The sequence below is a fragment of the Marmota monax genome, unplaced genomic scaffold, assembly GCF_021218885.2.
Source record: "Marmota monax isolate L192 unplaced genomic scaffold, Marmota_monax_Labrador192_F-V1.1 WCK01_AAM20220418_F8-fsc00017, whole genome shotgun sequence".
NCBI lineage: Eukaryota > Metazoa > Chordata > Mammalia > Rodentia > Sciuridae > Marmota > Marmota monax.
Genome location: NW_026695241.1, coordinates 2,856,797 through 2,876,960, shown reverse-complemented (window position 1 = coordinate 2,876,960; position 20,164 = coordinate 2,856,797). Strand labels below are relative to the sequence as shown.

At 51.2% G+C, this 20,164-nt stretch overlaps 1 protein-coding gene and 1 long non-coding RNA gene across 4 annotated transcripts; one reads left to right on the top strand and one right to left on the bottom strand.

Moving 5' to 3' along the window:
- The first annotated feature begins 3,765 nt into the window (after positions 1-3,765).
- LOC124090164 (uncharacterized) lies at positions 3,766-8,113 on the top strand. The gene is made up of 3 exons (XR_006850998.2): positions 3,766-4,121; positions 7,091-7,362; positions 7,505-8,113. It is a non-coding gene; the product is annotated as an uncharacterized LOC124090164 (long non-coding RNA).
- On the bottom strand, positions 5,333-16,738 carry Serpina11 (serpin family A member 11). 3 transcript variants are annotated; one of them, XM_046440556.2, is made up of 6 exons: positions 16,652-16,738; positions 15,148-15,195; positions 11,414-12,059; positions 9,912-10,185; positions 7,183-7,330; positions 5,333-5,666 (listed from the first exon to the last, which is right to left on the bottom strand). In XM_046440556.2, the coding sequence occupies exons 3-6, from the start codon at positions 12,054-12,056 to the stop codon at positions 5,463-5,465; spliced, it is 1,269 nt and encodes a 422-aa protein (XP_046296512.1). In that variant the 5' UTR covers positions 12,057-12,059; positions 15,148-15,195; positions 16,652-16,738; the 3' UTR covers positions 5,333-5,462. The 3 variants fall into 3 exon arrangements, with proteins under 3 accessions (XP_046296512.1, XP_046296513.1, XP_046296514.1); XM_046440557.1 differs by lacking the exon at positions 16,652-16,738 and adding an exon at positions 14,128-14,310; XM_046440558.2 differs by lacking the exons at positions 15,148-15,195; positions 16,652-16,738 and adding an exon at positions 13,251-13,386.
- Between the last annotated feature and the right edge of the window lie 3,426 nt (positions 16,739-20,164).

The following is a 20,164-nucleotide window of genomic DNA, read 5'->3' as shown; positions in this document are numbered from 1 at the left end:
GAGTTTGAAAATGACATGTCTAGGTGTAGACTGGAGTGGCATTTATTCTGCTTGGTGCCCACTGAGTTTACTGAGTTTCCCGGCTAGGTGTCTGGCATTAATTGGGGACATTCTCAGTCACCCCTGTTTCTTTGGTTCTTTCCCTCCTCCTTCTCTGTCTGCTGTTCCCACTCTGCATGGTCACGCGTTCATGGTCATCTCAACATCACTGGGTATTCTACTCTTGTGTGAGTCCTCTCTGCTTTTCAGCCTTAGAAGGTTCTGTTGATGCCTCCTCAAGCTCAGAGACTCTTTCCTCAGCCCTGACCTGCCTAGGGTCAGCGCATTGAAGAGCACCCTCATTCTGTCGCCGTGTTTTTGATTGCAGCGTTTCTCTTGGGCTCTTAGCACCGCCACCTTTCTGCCTGGTTGGCATCTGTTCCTGGTCGCTGCCTCCTTGTTAGAACTCTGAGCATATTAGACTGATTCTTTAGATGCCTGATTCTGATCAATCCTGCCATGCCTGTTTCAGATGCTGGCTCTGCCTCCTAATTCCATGGTTTTTGCTCTCAGCATAACTTTCATTTTTTCTCAGTAGCTGGACATGACACACCAGGAAATAGAACCATGAATGGGCCTTCAGGGGCGTGGCAGCAGGAGAGGTCTGGGGGCCCCGTGATGATGGCCCCGTCTTTCAACCAGCTGGTGCTCCGGACTGTGGACTTCCCAGGGGCTTCCGGGGTCCTCCCTCCTCCTCGGTGGGTGGGACAGGTGGATGGCCAGAGCCAGCTGGAGTTGAGCCTCCTTCCCCAGGCAGACGAGGCTCTGGTTCCCTGGCCTCCCCTGGACCCTGAGGGTCAGGACGAGGAGTGGTTTTTCACAACTTCCCCCTCCACCTGCTGGAAGCGCAGGGGATCTTCAATATTCACCGTGAGAACTCGTCAAGCTCCCGGAGGTAAAATCATAAAAGTGTGGGATCCCCGAGGTGATCCCCCCAGTATTTAACACTCGAGAGTCATTGCACAGAGCCTCCGGGACTCCACAGCTACGGGTCAGGTTTCCCTACCCCCACAGCTTCTGCTCATGGACTCAGCTGAGGTCAGTCGTGCGTCCCTGCACCGCCCGCCGGTCTTTCCAGCCTCCCTGTGTCCTCCCCATCTCACAGATCCCAGAGGCGCTCTGGATCTCTCGGTCGGTTCAGCTTTTGACTGTATTTCCTAGGAGGGGGTGGAGCCTTTCCATCTCCTTATGTGTCCAGCTGGACGACCAAGATCCTTCTTGGTGTTTAAAAACATAAAAACAACTGAAAAGTCCATCGAAGGAGAATTTCAAAGGAAAAACACATGCCACCCCTAAAACAATGGAATGTGAAAGTCATTAAAATAATATGACAAAGAAAGTCAAAAGCATTTATCACAACAGGATCCCGTCTTGTTAAATATTTGTGTATTTTTAAAGCATCACTTGTATTTCTATAAGAAAAAATATGTAACCAAGAGCCGGTCAGATGCATTCCTAGGTGTGCATTTTTGGATGACTACAGTTTACTTTTCACGTTGCTGTCATGGCTTGTACAAGTGAGTACGATGGTCACGTGTGACTCGTGATTAGACATCCACAAAGGCAGCTTTTGTCTAGCTGAAAAGCCCTCACTGCCCAGTGGCTGTGTCTCATTCCTGAGCCACACAATGGGTGGCACCACACCCATGACGTCACTAGCCCGGCACCCACTGCTCCTCGGGGACAGCTCTCTGAGGGACGGCAGCTTCCTATTTCTCTTGCTTGCCTGAAGCCTTAGTCCCAAACTCAGAAGCCACTTGTTCAAGTCACTTTGTCAACTTGGCCAATGAAGTTGGATATCCTGGCACATACTTGACCTTCAAAGAGCCATTGGGAGCATCGATCGTGAAGACAGGATTTCTGCACCCTCACACAGCAGAGCAGGAGGGACTGTGTGAATACAAACCCAACTGGCCTTAGATTCTAAGAAGGGAGAAAATGCATCTCTAGGTGCACCCGGAGCTCCGCTGTCTCCTGTCCCTGAAAGCTCTGGGTAGCTTAGAACTTTTTCTCTTTGCATCAAAAGCCAAGAACTGAGATCTGAGCTCAGGACACACAGGCAGGAGTGATTGATGATATCCATTTCTGCATTTTAAAATACTTCTTTTAATGTTTTTTTTTTTTTTTTGGTGCATTCTCATCTTGTGTTAAATTCTTCCAAATTCTTTCTAGGGATTCATGCAGGTCTCCTGCAGTAATGTGGAGCCCTGTAGACAGATCCCATCCACCTGTGCAGGTAGAGCTGCCGGAAGGATAACTGGCATTGAGATGGAGGCCACTGGGGTGGGGTGGGAGAGACACTGAGAGCTGTCGGATGACTCACCAGTTTCCACCTTTCCACAAATGCTGGTATGTCCTGCAGCTGGGCTTCTGTGAGCAGCCCTGTTTTGAGAACACAGCTCTGCCTGCACCAGCCTGAAAATGTGTCAGCTCCCTGGACCCTGATGGCCCCCTGCAAAGCCCCAGGCCAGTGCTGAGGGTGGGAACTGAGCTCTCCCTCCCAAGGTCTCTCTGCATCTGCTCCATTTTCTTTTGAACATTTCACATGTGTCCTTGAATGACTGATCTGTGACTTTTTGGCTGTAGTTCTACAGCTCTGTGACGACATCCACAAGCCCCCAATTCCAAATTGCCAGGAAAGGTGTCGAATGGCCCAGCCATCTTCAGAGCAGGACACGCAGCTCAGGTGGTGAACCAATGGGTGGTTACCCTCGATCAAGCCCCACCCCTGGCTCCCTGCCCCTGCTCAAGGGCCTTCAGGCTGGCAGGGTCCCTGTGCTGGGGACTGGATACGTCCAAGACTCTCTGCTCAGTCCTTGGAGAGAACAGTGGACCTAACAGGACGTGGCCCTTGGGTGCTATGATTCATCATGTTGCCTTCTCAGGCTACACTGCCCAAAGCCCATCCTCAGGACCCCTTTCTTTTCTCTGATATCAATTATTGTTTGCTGCATAACAAACAACCCCAAAATGTATCGGGTCAAAGCGATGGACATTTGAGGACATATTGAGCTCATGAACCTGCAGTCCAGCTAAGCAGTCCTGGCCTGGCTATGGACTGTGGTGGTCAGCTGGAGTCACTGGTGGAGGATGGCCTCATCCCCAGTGTGGCAAGAGGCTGGGGGTGGGGGCAGCTGAGCTTCGTGCCATTCCTCAGCAAGCCAACCTGGATTTGTTCACAGCAGAAGCAAGGGTCCTGCCCTGGCTCCTCCTCACAACTCTGTCCTCTGGATTCTCTTTTCTCTGTCCAGATGCCTGGGCCAGTCTACCCTTAGCATCCTCAGAGTTTCTTCACTTCCAACACACTCAAGAGTGTTGACCATATGCATTCTTTTCTAGGGATCCAGATTTAGTAAATAAAATTACAGGACATCATGATATTCAAATATTAAATAAACAACAGCAGAAATGTTTTAAGTATAAGTAAAGCTCAAATATTGTATGGGACATACTTATACTAGATTATTTGCTGTTAACTAAAATTCAGGTTTAACTGGATGCTCTATATTTTATCTGGCGACTGTACCCTCTTATGACCCTCCTCAATCCAGCCTAACAAGAGGAGGGGGTCACTGACTCTTCCAGGGCAGTGACCCTCTGCAACCAGCAGGGGGCAGGGCTCGCCTTTGGTGGTGGGCCGTGGGTTTGGGACCAGCATCCCTCAGTACACTGGCTCTCTCCAGGAAAAGGGTGTGCGATCAAAAGTGGGCTGCAGGTTCCTGCTATCTGAAGGCCTCAGAGTTACTCTGAGAATCAGCCCCCTCCCACACAGAGCTCCACAACTCACTCAGGCGATTCAGGGTTGCACTGTTCATCTTGCTGGAGATGCTGTTGAAGTCGGGGGACCTCCCAGCCCAGGCTCTCTGGGTGTTACTTAATCACTCAGGAACCTGAATGTTTTGCAGACACTCCCACTGGGAGCCCGCAAGCTGAATCTGGGGCTTGGACTTGGGAACGTTGCCTGAGCTTGCTGACCCGCAGACCTGTGGGTTGAACTGGATGTGTTCTGTTCTCGTCTCCGGCTGTCCCTACGCAGGAAGAGGTCGACTGTCCCCTTGCTAACACCTCCATATACTACCACGGTGGGTCAAGCTGGCCAGGGCTGGCAGGATCGCCCTTCTCTACCTCTGGGGGATGGCTTGCTTTCTTACCCGGGTCACTTCCCACATTCAGCGTGGGCACAGGGTAAACATATTCCTCTCTCTCTCTCTCTCTCTCTGCTTTCTGTTTACGTCTCCACCCACCTTCCTTCACCCACCTGCTCCTTGCTTCCCATTTTGGCTCATCAGAGTGGAAAGACCCAAGATTTGGGTCAATGGAGGAGGGTTTTGTAAATGATCTTGGTTCAGAGGCACAGCCCGGGGTTTAATGAACCTTGGACTTCCACTTTCCTTCTGCATATTGCTCCTACATGACCACTGGGACACTGCTGGAGAGCCAGGGCTGGGGACTGCAGTGGGACAGGGTGTTTCCAGACCCCACCCCTCTTTTGGTCTTAGAGCAGACTGGTTTCTAATACCCTGTAAATAAAGACGAACACACTGCTCTTCAATGCTAAAAGATCCAGAAAAGAGGTCAGAACATATCTTGGTGCCTGGGGTCCCGTCTCACAGTGGAGAGCTCTGGTGGATAAGTGGACACCCCATTCTTGCTTCCTCCGCTGGGTTCAGATGGTGCTCCTGAGGGGCACACCTGGGATGGGGGTTGAGCTTCCATCTCTAGGGGATGCTCTGTCTCCACTGGACACAGCCCCCCACTCTCCCTGGACACAGCCCCCCACTCTCCCCCACCCTGTCTGCATTGTCGTCCTGCCATGTTGACTGTCCTGCTTCCTGGGCCTGGGGCTGCCCCTGGGCTCCTCTTGTCTCCTTGCTGCTTGCGTTTGGCCTCCCCCAGGCTCACCACCACTGCACTGCCCCCTCCTCTCCCGCCTCCATGGCATGTGGCGGGGAGCACCTCCCCGGGGCCAGCCTTCCCTCCAGGTGAGACAACTCCTGAGCAGTGACAGCTCAGAGCACGTCACGTGGCTGATAGTGCAGAACAGCCACTGTGAAGGGGGAGGTGTCTTCCTTCCTCCTGTGTCCTCTGGGCCTTTTATTGTGACCCTTTCCCAAAGGACACTTGGAAAGTGCCTGGCATGGCGGTGGCAACTTCTCCTGGAGGCCACAACATGAGCGCTATCGTCATTTTCAACTTTCCAGCCACAGTTAACCCCAGAGCTGAGCAGATTGGAGGGTGAGTGGCTCGGGCTGCTCATGGACTTGGCCTCCCTCCTCAGCAGGGCTCCTCGGGGTTCGTGACACCCAGGGCCAACTTTATTAGCACCTTTGCACACCCACAAGCTGGTCTGCCCTCCCACAGTGCAGGGGGCACAGCCTTCCTGTTTGGTGGGGAGAGAGGACCCCTGGGACCTCCCACCCCCGTCACCCTGCCACTGGGTTCACGACTTTTCCCAGAAAGAGCAAACTCTGGGTGGTCACCTCCCAAAGCAGCAGCAGGAAGGGCCTGTTGAAATGGGCGTGAGGGGCCGACGTCGTGTTCAGGGGCGGGGGCTGGGAGAGGAGGCCAGAGGCGGCCCCTGCCTGGGTTCCCTTCTCATTCATGTCCACGGCGGCCTTGTGTGACACCTAGAAGGAGAGAAGAGTCAGAGACGGCTCAATTCAGTAGCCTTTTTGGCAGAGGCTGCCTGCTGGACACTGGGGAGGAAGCCACCTGATCAGGCCCCAGGGCCCTGCCTGCCTAGGAAGCTGCTCCAGCCTTGGCTTCATTCCCTTCTCTCTCCATTTTCTCTCTCCTGAGGGTCCCCCCCACCCCCACCCCCCGCCCACAAGTGACGTCACCCTCAGGCAGAAAGACAAATGGGCCTGAGCCTGACTGGGGCCACCTGTGTTCTCCCGGCTGCAAAGCCTCAGGCCCAGGCCTGGAGGCCCCCGCCCAGCCTACCTCAGGTGTCTAAAGAGCTCAGGGTCACCCAGCCCCCCACTGGCTTCCATGAGAGGAACTTCTTTTCTAACCTCATTTCACACAACTTCTCAGGAAGAAAGGGTTCTGAGCCTTTAAAAGAAGCTAGATAAAAGAAAAAAAAAAAGAAATGGCCTTGATGTTCCCTTTTATTTCCAAAAGGTTCTAGGAAAAGACAAGCTCTTAAAGGTACTGTACAAAAGCCTCTTTACGACATTTGACTATTTCTTTTCCTTCTTCTTCACCCTCCTGCTGCACAAGGAGGTGCATGTGCGTGCACACACACACACACACGCACGCACGCACACGCACACACCCACTCCATGCCCCTAACCAAAGCTCAGAGAGAGGCCTTGACTGTCTCCCCATCCCACGGACCATGATCATGGAAGTGGAACCTAATCTAGCTTCCTCCCCAGTGTCCAGCAGGCAGCCTCTGCCCTCAAAGACCACTGCATTCTTATTGACCTGCATTCTTATTCCCAAATATCAGCTCTCCCCTCCTGTTGGAGGGTTGTCAACCTTTGCCCATTCCATGTGTTTTGTGGGGCCACCTGTAGTGCAGAACATGGCCCATCCCCATGGACTGGGGTCATGAAAGTGGAACCCAATCTAGCAAATGGCCTGGGCACTGCCATGACACAGGCCAGGCATGGGGACAAGTGTTAATGAGCTGTTGCACTTTTTCTCTTGCTTTCCTCCTCTTCTGTGAGAACAGAAGAGGACAGGGGCTTCTCCTTTCCCCTATATCCCTGAGGGAAGCAGTCATGGGAAGCAGATATGTAGCTGGTGTAGGGGTTGTTTGTTACTGCAGCAAAGCTGAATGATATACCTCCTGTTTTTGTCCCACTATTACCCATAGCCATAACGAAGGCAGGTAGAGTCCCACAGCTGCCCCAGTAAGAGGACATACTAGGAATCAAAACAAAGCTATCCCACACCTGGGAAAATTATGGTCCCATGAATCACCTCTAATGATACCTGCTCTATGCAGAACACTATTCCTGCACAGAAAACAAAGATCTAGGAGAAGGGGAGGTGGGAAGGGAGTTGTCCATGAAAGGAAGCTATAAAGATTTCAATTTTGCAGGCCCTGCATAGGAAACAGACTGGAGGACTTGATTTCCCAGCATGTGAGAAGGGAGTGGCCCTGCATCTACCCGTGCACCTCCACTGCCTTACCCTGGAGATGGTCTTGTTGAGCCACCCGGTGATCCCCGAGAGGTCTGCTTCCAAGCTGAATATGCTGCCGAGCCCTATTTGGGGAAGAATCTCTTCCAGGTTATATGTGGAGGAAACGGAAAACCTCGGCAGGTGCAAGTCGAGCAGGCTGCAGAGAGAATCAGAGAAATGTACCATCTTGTAAGTGTTGCCCTTGCCCGTCTGTCGGCAGCCTGCTCCGTGGAGGGACAAGCATTTCCTAGTGTGGGGGGCGAGCAGTCCCCTGTGACACACCTGCTGTGGGGGACACTCCACCTCCCTAGCCAGAGCTCTCTCGCTGCAGCCCTCATGGAGTGTCTGGGGCTGGACCCCCGACGGCGCCTGGCATGGCCCCTGTCCTCCTCTCCATCCCCTTGTGGAAGGCTCTCGGGAGTGGAGTTTTGAATGGCTTCACTGATGGGATCCACAGATGGCTGTGCGAAGTCAGTGCTGGTAACATTTCCCACCCCCACATCTCATTCACCTGCAATTTCTGCGGCTCAACCTCCAAATCGTGTCCTCACTCCATCTCCTGGCCTTCCCCTCGCCCAGGCCACCACCATCTCCCCCCTGTCTGAGCTCGTTTCCTCGTCTGTGAAATGGCACAGAGATGCCCACTCCACGGGCTGCTGTGAGGATCCCGTGGCACAGCAGGTGTGCAAAATGTGAGTCACAAATGAACAGGTCACTCCCTCCTGCCACTGGGCCTCCTGGGCTGTCAGATGGCCACACTTCCTGGGGTCAACTCAGAAGATTCTTCCCACCCACAGTAAATCCATCCTTTTCTCCTTGGGATTATTCTTTTCTTAATCATTGGTCGATGATTGCCAGGCCACCTACGGATTTGACTAGTTAATAACTAATTTGGAAACTTATGTCTCTGGAAGATCAAAGTTAGGTTTATCATTATTGTTACCAGTTTAATCCCTAGGCCATAGGAGGGTCCAGGGGCTAACTGAAGTGGAAGGACATCTTGGCCTTCTTGACACATTTTTCACAGGGAGATCTTAGGTGGGCAAGCCCCAGGCCACTGGTGGGGGAGAGGAGGAGGGGGAGGGGGACAATGAGTAGAGATTTACTCATTTCGAGAAGTCAAAGCAAACCCTTTTTGAGGGAAAATCTACTCAATCCAGAAGATTCTATGGTACTCCCTCCTGCAGTGGGAGACAGGGGCAGGCTCACCCTGCGGGAACCTAAAACTATGGGACTGGAATCCGGGTTTGACTGGAGCTTTACGGGTTCAGAAAATTCCTTAAATCCTGGCCTTTCCCCTTGACCGCATCTCTTTTACTGGGTGCTTTAATTTCTGCCCAAATATAAAATGCCTCTCTCTACTCTGATGCCTCGGTGTGGGTGGGGCTCTGAGAGAAGACACCAGTAGCACAAGGAGGGGCTGGCAGCCACTGGGTCATGTGGGACTGCCACCCTGAGATGGTGGGTATGAGCCCTCCCCTTGAATCTGGGTGGGATTCGTGACCCTCCGGCCAGTGCAATACAGCAGGAGGGACACTGCTAACTTATGGACCTAACCCTTCAGAGGGTACGAGCCTTCACTTCCTTTTAGGGCCCTTCCCTTGGAGCTGCGAGGGGCCACACAGTGTCACACTGAGCTGCTCCGCTCAGGCTAGCCTGGGGGACACACTGAAGGAAGAGAAGCCGGCCCCTGCCCGGATCCCCTCCAGCCAACCCAGCCCAATCCAGACACCCACGAAGGAGGCTTCGATGGCTCCAGCCCAGCCCCCATCTTCCCCAGGAGTGGGAAACAGGCGACTGGCCCTATCAACCCCGGCAGTGAGGGACAACAGCTGGCCTTCGGGCTGCTTAGTTTGGGGCTGGTTTCTTTGCAGCTAAGGCATCTAGATTTCAGGACCAGATTCCATCCCAGGTCACTCCATAAAGGAAGACACATCCTGAGAAGGGTGGGCCAGGGAGGGGGACCTCGGGAATCAGAAGAAGCTGCAACCACAGTGAGGAAAACACAATCTAAAAGCAAGTGAGAGGGGACAGGATTCCCCTTTCCCATCCCTCCTTCCTCCCCTCGGTCGCCTTTCTCTATTCCAATATTCTCCCTCTTCCTAAGATTCCCGAGGTGCCAGACGCTCTCTGTGCCACTGGTGTCTTCTTGGTCTTTCTCTCCAGCTTCTGCATGTCAGAGAGAACCTTTGACCCTTGACTTTCTGAGGCTGGCTTAGTTCACTCAGCGTCCTCTTCCCTGGTTCCCTCCATCTGCCAGCAAATGCCGTGACTTCATTCTTCATGGCCGAGTACAACTCCACTGTGGATATATACCACATTTTCTTTACCCTAATGATCGTTCTTAATAACCGTCCTTTATCTGGTATCTTGGTGACACTTTGTTACCGTGTGATATTAAATCACTATGTGAAGAAGGAGGAAAAGCCAGGGGAAATGAGACTGGGGTCAGGACACCCGGTGGGGGGATCATGGTCCACACCGAGTGAGCACTTAGGTTCCAGGTATCAGTCTAACTATGGGCTCAGTTAATCCTCCAAGCAGTGCAATTCAGGAGGAACCAAGGCCTCAGAGGAAACCTGAGGCCCAAGGAGGAGAGAAAATTGCCTAGGATCCCAGAGTCAGTAAAGGGCAAGACAGAGGCAAACTTGGAGTTTAGCCTTCGGGGACAGGAGTTGACCAAGACCTGCTCCGGCTCTTGAGCAAAGATTGCTGGAACCCTTCCATGTGGCACCTACCTGGGCAGGAACAGCTGTCCCCACTTTCTCAGGGTCTCTGGCTGCAGAGCGGCCTCCACCTGCCTCATCCTGCCGGGGTCAGGGAGCACGAGCAGCAGCCAAGCACTGCCACTGTACCCCATCTGCAGCACGGTGCACGCCACCTCCTGGTCATACAGGAACCTGTGCATCTCCCTCTGCTGCATCATGGGGACACGGAGACAGGTCCTGTCATCCACGGAGAAGCTTTCCCGCTTCCGGGTCTGGTAGCGATCGAAAGGATGCTGCCACTTGGCTGAGGACACAAGACCCATTAACACATGAGAAGCCCACGTCCCAGGAGAGCGACCCTGGGCGGCTGCCCACAAAGCCACACTGGCCTGGTGACTTTCTCTTGGGTATGTAAGTGTGAGGTGAAGAGCGAGCTTGGGGGGCAGAGCCAGGAGGCCAGAACCCAGGCCAGGGCTTAGCCACTAGCGTGTCAGCAGAGTCTGAGCTCCAGGGCCTATGGTTGGGCTTCCTTTCAGAGGAATTTAGTTCTCGAGACCACAGTGCATTCCCATCCACTAAGCACCTTCCATGGGTGAGGCATTGTCTCTAAATCATCACAAAAATTAACAAGAAACAAGGGTCATCATCCCCTATTAGGGAATGGGGGAACTGAGGCTTGTGAATTTCCATAAACATGCCATTTACAAAGCCAGGAAGTATGAGCTGAGATCAGTGGCCTGATTCTGACGGCACAGCTCAGGTTATTTCCAAGCCACTTGAATAGGCCCTCAGCCCAGCGACCCCTATATGACCAGCTTATGCAGAGACACTCAATCAATGACCAAATACTGCAGATTCTACTTCCAAAGCCACGGGTTTATCAAGGTTAGCGTCACCCGGATTTGGTCCACTTTGAGAAACGCCTAACATGTCTTTCCCCGCCCGTCCTTGCTCCAAACCATTTCCACACTGTATCCAGGCTCGTCTTGCTCCTTTGTTTTTTAAAATCTGGGTCTCACTGTCCTGCCTGAGCTAGTCTCAAAACTCCTGCTTCCTATCTCAGTCAAGTAGCTGGGTCAGGTCCCACCTTTACGCCCAGCCACGCTTGCTCTTTCTAAACAGACGTGATCACGTCACTCTACTGTCAAGACTGGAATTCCTGGTCTTTCTTTTCTCTGAAACTTTACCTGAGCAGATCCAAGTCACTCTTCAGATCTCCACTCAGAGGCCTGCATTTCTGGGGAGCCTCCCCTTGCTCCCCAAGTCTGCATGGATGCTCATCTCCTCCGAGAGCTCCAGGGCACCTACACCCGCCTGAAAGCACGAATCCCTCTGAGCTCTGTTGCGGCTACTTGCTTCCAACCCACGTGGGACATGAGCTACCCAAGGGTAGGAAAGCTGTCATTCACAGATTTTCCCAAGAGGCTAATAGCATCGCCCAAGGCTGGCAAAAAATGTTTGGTCACCTCTGTGCGGTGACAGTGTCTACTCACGGAGGAGGAGGCAGTCATTGTGTCTGAGCGAGCCCTCACCTTTGAAGAAGATGTAGTTCGAGAGAACCATGAGCGTGTCCTGGCTGAACTGAGGCAGGCCGTCCGTGACGTGCCCGTACGTCTGCTTTCTCACGTACTCATTGATCTGCCTCCAGGTTGTAGCTGGATCCGAGAAGTTGGCAGAAAAAGCAAAAGCGCCATACAGCTCCTTGGTGCTGTCCAAAAAGTGCTGCAGAGGCTTGAGCCGCTTGTCTAGGAACAAGGAGCTCCCTACTTTTAGTTCAAGTTTGGGGCTGGGCAGGTCAAGGGTGCGGAGGAGGCTCTGGAAGCCCCGGTGGACGTCGGCTGCTGGGGTCTCTGTGAGGTTGAAGCCCAGGCCCTCCAGGATCTGTGTTGAGGTGTCACCTTGGGCCCCAAGGGAGAGCAGGGCCAGGGTGCTGGAGAGGCTCACGGGCGAGAAGAGGATATTTCCTGGGGTGCCCGCCGCCAGCCGCTTGTACAGGCGCAAGGCAAAGCTGGTAATGGTGGGTGTGACTTTGTGGTAGGCAGGAGCTGGCTCTGAGAGCTGATGGCCGGGGGGTCGATGTGCCCCTGGGCTCTTATCTCCATGGGCAGGAAAGGGCTGACAGTGGACAGAGGCCAGGATCCCGGCTCCCAGCAGCCACAGCCTAGCCGGCCCCATCCTCTGAAAGCAAGATGCGAACACATCAGTCCTCCTCTTCACAAGTGACTTCATCTGCCCCCCTGCTTGCCCATCAACCCCACCATTCAGACTGTCCCACAAGGGTGCCATTGGCACACTGCAGAGGACAGTGGTAGATGACAGTCCTCCCAGGCTTGGGGAAGACCAGCAGCCCTCTCTCTGCTCCACGTGCAATAGAGGTTTTTGAGTAAAGGACTCCGGGCTACAAAAAAGTCTTCCATAGTTTATCCTGCTCCCCTCCCTGCCTCCCTCCCTTCCTATCTCCTCTACCTTCCCCCCCTCTTTCCTTCCTCCTTTCTTCTTTCCATTTCCTCTCAAGGATCTATCTGACTCAAGAAATAAACCCAGTATTGAATATCGAGTGCGGAGAAGAAAAAAAAATCCCAATTCCCGACCCCACAAGCTTCAGGTCCAGTTGGAGTGGCCTGCACTAGTTAAATGAGCAAATGTATATGTTACTATAAATGGAGAAGAGGGCTGTGGAACAAGTGGTCAGGACACTGTGACAATGAGTGACACTGGGCCTGCCTCACACCTACGCACAGCCTTAACCTGGAATTTCATCTTCCAGAAGGAAAAGGATGATGTGCAAAGCCTCGTGTCAGCCCCACGGGAAAGAGGGGTCCCTGGGCCCTCCTGATCCTTCCTTAGCTGGATGTGAGGGTCACCCACCGGGTGGCGCAGATGAGAGGGGCCCATGGGCGAGGACAAAGCGACAGGACTGATGGGTCCTGGGAGGAGAGGAGGGGGCTTGGATCTGTCTCCACATCTCCATCAAGACTCTGCTGTCTGTCATGTGCAGTGGCTGGAGCCTCCATCTTTGATTGATGTGGAGGTTTAGGAACCATCTGTCATGGGTAGACTTGTTTTTGCTCCAAATTTATAAGCTGAACCTTCAGCTGCTAGGACCCCTGAAGGGGATCTTGTTTGAAAATAGGATCATCACAGATATATTTTGTTAAGATGGGGTCATTAGAGTAGGCTCTCAATCCAGTATGACTGGGATCCTTATAAAACAAGAGCTTTAGGCACAGAGACACACGGACAAGACAGACTGCAGGTGATATCCTACCAACTGAGCAAAGCCAAAGATGGCCAGTAACCACCAGGAGCTGGGGAGAGGCCTGGAGCAGACTCTTCCCAACGGCCTCAGGAGGAGTCAGCTCTACCCACCCCTTGATCTTGGACTTCAGCTTCCAGAGCTGCTAGGCAAAAGCTTCTGTGGTTTAAATGCAGCACTTTAACAGCTTGTTAAAGCAGCCCCTGCAGACGAGTACGACACCTCTTGGTTATAAGACATGCCGGAAGAAACGCTGGTCCACCTCTAGGGGATACGGTGGTGCAGGAACAGGAAGACACCTGGCTTCCGGGCAGGATGTGCAGGGGAGGGGCACCGTGTTGCGCTGTGTCTAAAACCTTCCTTTCCCTCTCATGTCCCCCTGCCCTTGCACAGACCCCTGGATCCTGCAGACCCTGATGTCCTCCTGCTCCACTTGAAACCACCCTTTCCATTGTTCCTTCAGTGGGGGCCAAATTCTGACCCCCTGGTGCCTTGTGGTAGATTGTCCTGAAAACACTGGTGATTTAATCAGCACTTTGAATACTCTTTGCCCGTACTAATGACCTCTGGACAAATTACAGCTGTAGTGGCAATGCTGGGGAGGGTAGCGTTCCAGGTGGCATTTGGCCCTGGTGTCCTGAACGCTCTGCCCAACCACTATTCAAAGTCCAGCTGCCGGGAGGCACGGATGCTGTCTCCTCTGTTATGTCGAAACGCGTTTGCTGGTCAAAGTGTGATGGGCACTTTTCCAAGGTCATGTCCTCCCTCCCTCCGCACAGCTCAGTGGGGGAGGCTCAATGACATTTCCTGTACATTTCAGATTTGCCTTCTGATGGGAAATTTGTAAGATGCGGAACAAATTAAAACTTGGTCTGTCCCTGGGTAAAATCAGAAGCACAGCAGTGACCAAACTACTTCTCATTTATTCCTTCTATGCCATTGAACTCAGCACCGTTTACTGCCCCCATGGCACCCCAAGAACTTCCTGACCTGCAAAACGACGTCTACTTCCCAGTGGGGCCTGGGTTGCAACCAAGGCTCTGCAGGAACTCACTGCTGCGCAGAGCAAAGAAACCTCCTTCACACGGTGTCAGTTTTTGAAAAATGCAGGCAAAGTCCCCTCCCGGGCAGGGCAGGGCAGGTGAAGGCTTATGCGACAGACACACAGAGCACCTAACATAGAAAGAACGTCATGGGGTTTTCTTCCCATCCACCAAGGCTGAGTGCAATGACATCCAGTTCATTTCATAGCTCCTTTTCTAGAAAGATCCCAGAGGAAAACGAAGAACCCTACCCATTCATTATAACATTTCATTTATTAAGTGTTTAGAGGGCTGGGGATATTAGGTACGTTGTATCGCTGTTTTTCGGACAGATGTGTTTGTAAATTATGGAGGAGGGATGGGAGAGGTGGGGGTGAGTGGTGTTTCTGGTCATATCGACCACAAGAAACGGGGGTGCTCTTGGCACTCAGTGGGTGAGATTTGGGCACATGGAAGCTTTAAACTGCCCAGAAGGGTCGCATACAGTGAAGAATGGTCCTTCCCAAATGCAGGTAGCACCTGCTTTGTGTCAGATTCAATCCTTCTGAGAACCCTGAGGCACAAGGATTCCTAGCCCAGTTGTCCATTTGGGGAAACTGAGGCTCAGGTCAGGACAAACACTTGGTAAGAGGCAGGAGAAAGACTCGGGTCCAGCTCAGGGCTTCCAAGCATGCCTCTTTTCCCATCACAAGATTTCTAGTAAGTTTTGTCCTTTGCTGTGGTCTTATCTGCCAGGAATATTCGGAGCTCCTCTGTCCAAAGTCTTGGATGCCAAAGGTCATTGAAAACCTGAAATTCTAACTTGGAGACTCAGAAGCAGTGCTCATTCCATTCTAACTCGAGGGGACTCACTTCTCCCACCCCTACCTGTGAAGCCAGAGATGGAGAAACAGAGAACTAGAGAGGAGGAGGGGGATAGAGCGGTGACAGCCGCCTGCCTTCCTCCCCGGCAGAGCCCAGTACTCACAGAGCCTTATCACCAAGCCGGGCCCAGGTCCTCAGCCCGCGCGTCCTCCTGCCACAGAAAAATGGTGTTGGAGACTCAGCAGCCTGGTCAATATTTGCCAGGTCAATTCCTGGAACTAGTGTGAAGACAAGCACAGCAGGCGGGAAGGGCTCTTCTGTTGATAGCTCCCATCCGGCTGCCTGTCCTCAGAGAAGCGGGTGGTCTGGGGCCCAGGTGGGTCTGAGGTGCTCTGATGTTGGTGAGGTTGGTGGGGCCTTTGCTGCTGAACCCTGTGCCTATCCTTTGAATTAGCCAATCACCCTCACCAGAAGACAGGGAGTCCATCCTCTACCACCACACCAAACTCTTCTGGTATTTTACCAACATTTTAAAGAAGGATCACACACAGAGTGGGGTTGGGAGAGGACTAGAGTGAAATTCAGTAAATAGAGCAAGGTCTTCCCTCCTGCTGTGCTGAAAGTGGGACCATGGACGCTGCTTACTGGTGTATCCCAGTATCCACCAGGAACTAAAGGAGTGTTTCTTAGAGATGCTCTTAATGATAGAATGGAGGTGCCTTTTGTGTTCTTTATTTGAAAGATTTTTTAATTTCCAAATTGCTGACAAAGAGCACGTCTTGTTCATTACCAGAAAACAATAAGACATTATTTTTAAGAAGTAGAATTAGTGGGCTGGGGTTGTGGCTCAGCAGTAGCGCACTTGTCTGGCATGTGTGAGGCACTGGGTTCGATTCTCAGCATCACATATAAATAGATAAAGGTCTATCAACAGGTAAAAAAAAAGAAAAAAAATTTTGTAAAAAAGAAGTAGAATTATTTAATTGTGCAAGAAATCTTGTTATTCAAGAAAACCTTGTTATTCATTTTTCAAGTGTGAAGTTTCCCAGGAGACTGAGCCTGATTCTCTGAAAGACGGAGAGGAGGTGTCTGAGTTTATGTTTGTAAAACTCCCTGATCAAATGCAGCTTCCTCTTGCAGCTGCATTGGAAGTAGCCAATCCTGTCTGGTCCTAATCTGATGCTGAATCTCCTCCGCTTGGTGGTCTCTGAGAGGCTCCCAAGGTGATTGACATCTTGACTAATATCTCACAAGAGACCCGAAGCCGTCTCAAAGGCCCCATGCACAGAAACAGCTTGTTGTCCTAAGCTACTATCAAATTTGGGGGTGATTTGTTATGCAAGAAGAGGTAAATAATAGAATTTGTTAACGTGGGTCTTCAGGAAGATGTTAATAGGAGGTGGTAGAGATCATCATCCATTCTCTGAGAAAAAAAAAAAATTGTGAGTAGTTTTCTATGCAGAGGCCCCAACCAGCACTTCCAAACATCCGATTTCTCCCGTTCACTAAGTGGAGGTGATCCCTAGATGACGTGACTGGGAGAATCACCCCAGCACAGCCTTTGTTCCCTCCTGTGAGGCTGTGACAGCTCCTGCCACACCGTTTACATTAGGGAGACTCTTTCTTCCCTCCAGCCCCTTTCACTAGCTCCTGCCTCCTGTGCTCACCTGCAGGCTCTGCCACTGGAGAGGTGTCTGCAGGCTGGCAGGTGTAGGCTGAGCTCACTCAGGTGACAGTGCTTCTGCTCCTGGTGCCTCTCACCGCTCTCCTGAGGCCAGTGGGATAATCTCTCTGGGCGTGATACCCGAGAGTGCAAAGTTCAAAAGAGCACATAAACATGCAGGTTCGGCCACAGCTAACGGGTCACAGAGAGAGGTGCCCTCACTCCAGAGCACTCTCACTTGTCAAGCTAATGCCACTGGACTAAAAGGCTTTCATCCAAGATGTCATTGCCATTCCAACCTCTTCTGCCATGGTTTGGATTTGGAATGCCTCCCAGAATCCCAAGCGTGGAAGACTCAGTTCCCAGCACAGCAGTGTGAGGCTTTGGAAAATGATTAGCTTAAGAGGGCTGTGGCTTTATCAGTAGATGAATCAATTTGATGGATTATAATTTGGATGGATTACTTGGCAGGTGGTGGAAACTATAGGCAGGTGGGGCATGGTTGGAGGAAGTAAGGTCACTCGAGGTAGATCCTTGGGGACCACTTCTCATCGTGACCCTTGCTTCTTTTGCTTCTTGGCCATCAGGGGCTGAGTAGCTTTCCTCTGCCATGATATTCTGCCTCCCCTCCCCTCAGACCCAAAGCAATGAATGGACTGAAGCTTCTGGAACTGTAGGGTCAGGCAGCAGCCACCAAAAGGAGGAAGATTAAAAAGGCTGTAGAACGAGGCTTTATTGAGATTTCACTCCTGGTGAGACCCTCCAGACCAACAGGGTGGGTTGGGGAGAAGCGCGTGGTGGGGCTCAGCCGGACTGGGATTTTTATTGGGTTTAGGGCAAGAAGGGAGGGATTGGGACAGGAAAGGAGGGTTTTTAGAGTCCCTTGTCTTACTGGGGTTGGTTGGGGGAGCTTGCTGAGATCCAGGATTGGTCAGGAGACCCCGCTGATTGACAGGCAGTTCTGTCCACACCTGATTGGTGGCTCTTTTGACGGAATAGGGGTTTTGCTGTGACTATACCCAACTATGTAGTTCTGAAGCCTTTGGAATCAGTTTATGGAAGAAATTTGGAAAAGTTTGAAGATGCAGGCTGGAGAAGTCTCAGAACATGGAGCACTTAAATGGGTGATTCTGGTGTAAGTTTTGAAAGAATCCTCCACCCAAGACAATTCGCCAGGGAGAGTTCCACTTTATTGCAAAAGGCTGTGGGCTTATATAGATCTAGGGAGAGATGGCAGGGCTTAGATAAATGGCAGGCCACCCGTTTATTGGCAAGTTCTTCCAGATATCAGTTCCGGAGCCCAGGAATTAGTTCTTATTGGGGCTAAGGTTCCCCGCCAGCGAGATTAGAAATTGGCGCTGGCGGGAGAGTTCACACCCGCGGGAACTTTTCTCACCAGTGGAAAAAGGGGAAAGTACGAAGAGAAGGTCCTTAGGTGCCATGTTGAGGTTTTTTTTTCTCTGGGGTGCGGCTGCCGTTATACTTTTCCCAACAAGTTTGGAAGACCACAATGCTGATAACCACACGGACAGTAAAGACTGTGCTGAGGTTTCAGATGGGAAAGAGGACCTTATTGGGAACTGCACTTGAGGCTATTCAAGTTGTTACAAAGAACTTGCCTACATTTTGCCAATGTCCTGACACTTTGTGTCAGGCTGAATTTAAAGGTGATGGACCAATTAATGTGATGGAGAAAATTTTAAGGCAGCATAGCGTTAAAGCTGTGACATGGATATCGCTGGTGACTTAGCCAGGATTCCTGTTAGAAATGGGACCAAAAAGCAGAGCATAAGGATGTAGCCATTTAGCTAGAAAAGTGTCTATATAATTTGGACCAAGGAAGTTGTCTTGCTGATGAGATTTGTGCCATTTTAAGAGAGGCCAAGGACAAAAGGGAAACATGCCTTAAGGACATCTCAGTAAGCAGCAGGATTATCCCTGTCACAGACTCAATGGCATAAAAGTAAAAACTTTTTTGAAAGACTTAGATTTATAAAGAGATTTCTGGGGTGACCTGGTCCCACAGGGCTGCCTAAGAAGTTGGTTTCCCACGATTAGTTTCACTGAGCTCAGCCGCCCAGGTACTCAAAGGCCACTGCAACCATGGTCCAAGGGGACATGGCTACTGCTTCTGCTAGTGGCAGTTCTTGGCCTCATCTGCATGGTGATGGTTTTACAGACATAAAGAATGCAAGAGAAGGGGCTGGGGTTGTGGCTCAGTGGAAGAGCATTTGCCTAGCATGTGTGAGGCACTGGGTTTGAGTCTCAGCACTGCATATAAGCAAATAAATAGAGATCCCTCAATAGCTAATACAAATATTTAAAAAAAAAGAATGCAAGAGATACAGGGACACTGCCCCCCCCAAGAAAAAAAATTCTCCATTTTTTCTCAAAAGTCTTTCCTGATTAAGATGGTAATGTGCCCTAATTCACTCCAGCCATACATTCCTGTACTTAGGAGGAAAACCAAGAAAGACCCTCCTAAGCTCCCTGCCCTGAAAGTTTATTTCCAGAGATGGTCAAACGAGGTGTCCCACCCCCACGCCTTCTTGCAGTGCAACTTGTCTTTCCATATCAAAAGTTGGAGTCTCTCTCTTTTCCTCTCAAATCTGGGCTTGGCCCTAAGACTTGTTTTGATGACTAGAATGTCATGAAAGTGACACCGTATAACCTCTGAAGTTAGTCTGAAGGGCATGGGGCTCCTGTTTTTGCCCATTTGGAACACTTCTTGGTGGAAGTCAGCCACCAGGTATGAGACCTGACTGCCTGGCTACCTCATGTCGCTGTGAGGAGCTCATATGAAGAAGTGGATATTAGGAGGAGCAAAGATGTGCCAGACATGGGGGAGCGTGCATCAGACTTTTGACTGCAGCCCACCCCCCACCCAGCTGAAAACAAATCCACATGGAAGCATGTGGACCAAAGAAGCCAACCAGTTGAGCCCTGCCCTGATTCCTGACCCAGTGTTTTGAAGCCACTATGTTTTGGGGGCATTTTAAGGCAACAATGCAGCAATAAATAACCAAAACAGAAACTGCTACCCCAAACTAGCATACTGTCAAAACAAAACCCAGGAGCTAGTAGAGGCCTACAGGAGTCTGTTAGGGGTGGCTAGACAGGCAGTGAATGTTCTGTCTGGGTGGTTGGAAAAAAGGCAGTTCATATTATGTAGTTATGGGATTTGGGCAACATTGCCATCTTTGTAACTTGGAAGAAAGAAAATTACTGAGTTAACTTGTGAATCTAACCAATGAAATTCCCTGGTAGATCTCTGAAAGTGTGATTTACCTCTTTCATCTATATTTGATTAAGTATGATATGAGAATAAAAGATTCTCAATGCAAGAAAGAGCTTGCAATCAAACATCAAACCCCAAACACAGTTTGTGAACTGTGTGCTCGGACTCAAAGTCAAGTTATGAATGTGGTCCCAAGACTTTGTTAAGATCTCACAAATAGGGCTGGGGATGTGGCTCAAGCGGTAGTGCGCTCCCCTGGCATGCATGTGGCCTGGGTTC